General features: G+C 39.7%; 1 protein-coding gene across 1 annotated transcript in view; it reads right to left on the bottom strand.

Annotated features, from left to right (window-relative positions):
* Positions 1 to 2,957: 2,957 nt before the first annotated feature.
* The window catches only part of LOC126401471 (E3 ubiquitin-protein ligase TRIM68-like), a 34,660-nt gene continuing 31,758 nt past the window's right edge, over positions 2,958 to 5,859 (bottom strand). Inside the window, exon 2 of the mRNA XM_050062772.1 lies at positions 2,958 to 4,800. Coding sequence (XP_049918729.1) covers positions 3,161 to 4,798 — 1,638 coding nt within the window. The 5' untranslated portion in view covers positions 4,799 to 4,800 and the 3' untranslated portion in view covers positions 2,958 to 3,160. The remainder of the gene's footprint in view (positions 4,801 to 5,859) is intronic.

The raw sequence follows: 5,859 nt of genomic DNA, 5'->3' as shown, positions 1-5,859 counted from the left end.
TTAAAATTAAAAGCACCTTATCATTTCGGCGGAGGGAATCTTTCATGTTATAAAAAAGTATTTTATTGTGAAATATTTGCAGGAACTTGTTGCGGAGGATTCAGTGACTTGCATGGTTTTTACGCAGTATTTTAAACATAGCTTCTGCCACCTGGTGGCAAAACTGTGTGTTAAAGTTAAAACTACGGATCACCTTGAAGGGGAACTACAACTACGCCCATTTTCAAAACTCATGTAAGTCCAAAAAATCAGTCTCATTCATTGTCTATGGCGGCTCCAGACTTTACACTAGGGTTGCAACTAACGATTATTTTCATTATCAATTAATGTGCCAATTATTTTCACAATGAATCAATTAATTGTTTACTCTATAAAATGGCAACAAAAAAAAAGATCAGCACAATTTTCCAGAGCCCAAAGTGATTTGCTTCTTTTTTCCAACCAATAGGCCAAAGACTCTTCATTTACTATCATTTAATGACAAAGAGTTAGAAAAATGACTGAAACAATTGCTAATCAAAATAGCTTATCTTATTATTCTCTTTCAATCAACTAATCGGTCATCAGCCATCATCTGCCGTATTTCCTGTCTCGTCACAGAAGCTCTCCTTCATCCTGACAGTATAGGCAGGTATTGGTAATGCATTACCGAGCCGCAGACAGGGTGGCAGACACTTGAATGATCTAATTAGCAGTCATATTGGATTAGTCTGACTCAGGAGGGGAGAGGAGACGAGACGAGCCCCCTTCAAGGCCCCTAAACATCCTCTGAATCACAGTTTGGAGTCTTTGGGACATATTCAAGATTAAACGACCACTTTTCTCTGTGAAGAGCTGTGCGATGAGCGAAAAGGGGGAAAAGGAAACAGTAGGGATATACTTATTCTAATTTAATCTCTGATATAGCTTGTGAATTATTGTGAAGATGTGTGCGTTCACTTCTCATACCTAAAGAAATCTGCTTGGCGGGGAATTATAAACAAAGAGATCACGTGTGAATTTGCACTAATCAGCGGTGCTTCTGGCCAAGGCTGGATTAGTAACGGAGAATGTTGAGTAACTAAGGGCCGAAAAGACCTCAAATTATCTGTGTTGCAATTACTTTGTGGCCACCTGATCACTTCTACAGTTTCTTGGTAATACGTACGCACCACAAAAGCTCAATAAAAACTGAAATGTTAAGAAACACTTTTAGCCATGCTAGCAGAGTAGCTCCAAGTATGACGATGTAAGTCAATCTGTTAATCCACCATGTTTGCTCCAGACTGAAATATCACAACTACTGGATGGACCGCCATGGACATTTGTATCTATATTCAAGATCACCAGAGGATAAAATCTAATGATGCCATCATCTGGCCAAATTTTTAATTCACTCACTCCTTTGGTTTATGACCAGGTACCCACAAAACTAACTCATGGGGTCGACAGCTCATTTTTGTCTGAATACCACGAGCTCTGGCCATTAAAAACAATCACAGATTTAAAGGTCCAGTGTGTAAGAGTGAGGGGGATTTAGTGACATCCACCGGTGAGGATTGCAGATTGCAACCAGCTGAAATTCCTCCAGGTTAGAATTCCTTCAGGGTTCATTGTTCAGGAGGATTTTACCAGGAGCTGAATTATCAGCAGAGGTCTCTACGTCTCTAAAACAAACTGACAACGTGGTTAAAACCAATAAAACCACTAAATAAAGCAGTGTCACATTACAAATCACTGTTGTTTGGTACATCGCAGACGGCCGCTTTGCCCAGCACCTGCAAATGTGTGCTCGCGTTATTTCTGATCCAGACCTTCACAAGGTTTTTACCGCGAGCTGAATTATCCGCAGAGGTCTCCTCATTTCCAAAACCAGGTTATACAGGTAAAACACAGAATACAGTAGTTTCATGTTAAATACTTTATTGACGCTCTCATCGCTGAGGGACTGTGTACTACGGCGGCCAATGAAAAAACATGAATGGCCTTGAGTAGAGCCAGTGTTTGGTTTGTCCGTCCTGGGCAACTGAATCATGGCAGTGCAACATGGTGGTCTTTAAAGATGAGGACTCGCTCCATATATTGAGATAAACGGCTCATTCTAAAGTAACAAACACACAGTTCTTATTTTTTGGTGGTTATACACTGCCGGAAATACACTTTAAAACGTACGTTTACTTTAAAAAGTATCATTGCATGTATTAAAAACATGACTTACACAGTCCTATATACTTGGTGTACAAAAAATGACCTACGTGGCCTACAGTACACTAGTAACTTATAATGCAAATGATTCAATATACAGAATAACAAGATGAAAATAAAGGAGCTCTCCTTCGGTGCAGGCAAATGTTCATAAATCAGACAAATTCTCAGTTGTAATTTTTAGCTTAGGTTATTTCAAAAACTGACTCAGCACAAATTGCATCTCTATTATATATTATTTACATATATATATATATATATATATATATATATATGTAAATAATATATAAGATTTTTTTTATATATATATAAAAATATATATATAAATATATATAAAACTGTTTTATTCTAAATTAACTTAAAGGTTTACTAAGGCCATTAAAACATAAAAGACATGTTATTTTTGTTGTGTAAGTATTGTATTGTTGTTGTGAAGGTTTTTGATCCATAAATGCAAACAGTCTGAAAGAAAGCCCAATATCCACCACTTTAAACATGAACTGAAACTGCACTTTGAAACACTGAACGGACTTACAAATCAAAAAGCTGCGTCAACTATGGATGTTTACAACACCTTAAACCCCTTTTTCATAATTTTAAAGAGTATTTGTACCCCTTTTGTTCTGAGTTATTCTTGGTATTATCCTTTTTATAACATCTTGATAAAGGAAGTTCAGAAAAAAACAGACTATGAACTGAGACATCAACAAAATATTCAATGTATGATAATACATCGCAATATCTGTCACAATAATGTTTTTTTTTTCTTTTTGCATGTTGTGATAATACAGACGGCAGAATTACTGTTAATTATAACCAGAAGAAAACAAACAAACATTGCAAATTACTACTAAATTATGGGATCTGTTACATCAAGAAGTGAAAACTACAAACACTTCCTTTGGTATGAAGAGAGTTCTATCTTATCTTATCTCATCTCAAAGTGAGTCTGTCTGCAGAAAACGACATCATTCCACTAAGTAGGGTTGACAGGACAGATGATCAGAGGGGCAGAGTTTTTACCATCCTGATTTGCACAGGGAGAGAAGAATGGGTGGAGTTTTTCAGTGAAGGAGCAGCCAGTGTAGGTGTAGATGAGAGCTGCAGCATCAACATCATAAAAGGAGACCAGACCCTCGTCATAATCTACAAACACCCCCACCTTCTCTGGCTTCAACTTCAGAGGGAGAGGGACCAATGACCCAGTAAGAGAATGGGAGATAATTTCATCCCTCAAACCTATTGTCCAGTAACCATTCTGAGGGCTTACACTGAGTAACTGCTTTCTGTTGATTGACTCTCTGGCAACTCCCAAACCCCATTTAGTTTTCCCTTTCACCTGAACCTCAAAGTAAAATCTTCCTGAAGAAACAAACTGCTTCCCCAAGACACAGAGACCAAGAGAAAATCTCTTTGGGTTTTCTGGGAGATTCTTCCTCACACCACCTTCATGTACTTGTTTCCCATCTTCAGACAGGATGAGTCGGGGATGTGCTGTATCAGGACCAAGTGTGATGTCCACTGCATACTGCTGGACTGTCTTTAACTCAATGTTTGTGAGAAGCTTCTTCATCTCATTTTTGAGCATCTCCACCAACTGATCAACAGCTGTCCTCACAGTTACCTCATATGAAGGAAGGCAGACTTTGACCTCTGTCCAGTTCTTGGTGGGCGGAGAAGCATCCAGAGATGGAAAATTCTGGACGAGGTTAAGGTGGTCTTCTGAGAATAAGACCTGCACCAGCTCAGCGCTTCTCTTCTTCAGCTCAGAGATTTCCTGTTCCAGCTCTTTGATGAAGCCTTCAGCCTGTTTCTCTGTCATTCTGTGCTTTTCTTCAGTCGACTCAATAAGTTTGGCCTGGTTTCTCTCAATAGCCTCCTTCAGCTTGGTGAAGACATGATTTCTGATTGCTATCTCTCTGTCTGCATTTTCCCTGCTGACACTGACTGAATGTTTGAACTCTTGAATCTTGAGTCGTCTCTCCTCGATCATCTGCTGAATTTCATCCTCTGTCCATCCAAGCTTGGCCAGGTTTCTTTCATATTCTTCTTTTAGAGGCACAAAATCATGTGACTTGTGATCCAAAACTGTGCAGAGCATGCAGAGACACATCTGGTCGGTCTTACAGAACAGCTCCAGCAGTTTATCGTGCTTCATACACATCCTGCCTTCCAGGTTCTCCACAGGGTCGATCAGCTGATGTCTTTTCAGGCCTGACGCTGTCAGATGAGGCTCCAGGTGAGTCTCACAGTAGGAGACCAGACACACCAGGCAGGACTTCAGGGCCTTCACTTTGGGTCCAGTGCAGACGTCACAGGGAACGTCTCCTGGTTCAGCAGCTTGTTGCTCTGAGCTGCTGGCTCTCTGTTGAGCTGACTGTCTGAAGTGAGAAACCATCTCAGAGACAAAAGTATTGACCTGCAGCTCAGGTCTTGTGTCGAAAACCTTATTACAGTTGGGACACTGATAGTGGACATTAATATTCCAGTGTTCAGTGATGCAGTTCTTGCAGAAGTTGTGTCCACATGGTGTGCTGACTGGATCAGTGAACACATCCAGACAGATGGAGCACAGAAACTGATCTTTAGACAGTGAACTGCTGGCAGCAGCCATATCTAAACAATGAGAGCAACAATGAAAGTGTGAAAAAGCAAAACTAGAATGACAGAAATCTTAATTATTTGTCTCTGAAATATCAAAGTATGATTACTACAAAGTTAGTTACAAAGGCTTTTTTTTAATAACATATAGCTACAGTCTCATTTAACAAGTCTTGTTCTTAAATGAAAAGGTGACACACCCTGTGTGAGCACAGTGCAGGTATGTGGTAATGCTGGTTGTTTAAACACAGTAGACATCATCAGCTGTACTCAACAGTGTGCAGAAACTCTGTCGTGGAGTTTGGAAAAACCCTGCAAACCTAGTTTACCGTAATTTATCTTTAACAGCAAACAGCAAGATGTGTATCAACCGTAGCACTCCTGTTGACATTTAGTTTCCTTTCAGGAGTCTGACGTTTAAACTCATGTCTTGCTTTTGCTCCGCCCCTTGTTTCAGCTTTGTTGGTGACTTCTTTCAGTTTTCAGCTGAGCAACCTTTGGCATGACACACCTGTAACAGGCAGCAAAGCACAGGAAGCGGTTCACAGTTCACGAAGTCATTTAAATCACATTAAATTAAATGTCTTTTCCCCAATTTAAACTCTGCTGTGAGAACAGAGCCAAAGAATTGTAAAATACTGCAGACAGACAACTATGGAGACATTTCACCATCAGCAGAGAAACCAGAGACCAAACAGACTGATGAAACATATATTTAACTCACTCACGTTATTTGATGTTCAGCCCAGCTGTCGTCTCTGTCATGGAGATGAAGTGTCCACATCATATAATGTCTCATTACACTTGTTGCTGTAGTGGTTCTTCTCTCCTCTTCAACCTGCTGCTAGCTTACACATGAGCTAGTATCATTAGCATCACCAGAAACAAGCTAACTCTCCTGTTAGCTTCTCCTCAAAAACTGTAGTTAACTTTTCCTTGTTTGTTGTGAGGTCACAATATGACTGTCTTCACAGTTAACTTCAGGGTTTCTTTTCCAGACACTTGTTCATGCTCTGTTTCGCAGCAGTAGTTAGTTAAGTTATTTATTTATTAATCACATATTGCTAACTTCAC

This window comes from Epinephelus moara, chromosome 14 (genome assembly GCF_006386435.1).
Source record: "Epinephelus moara isolate mb chromosome 14, YSFRI_EMoa_1.0, whole genome shotgun sequence".
Taxonomy (NCBI): Eukaryota; Metazoa; Chordata; class Actinopteri; order Perciformes; family Serranidae; genus Epinephelus; species Epinephelus moara.
Note: the sequence above shows the minus strand (reverse complement) of the source record. Positions and strands in the feature narration are given on the sequence as shown.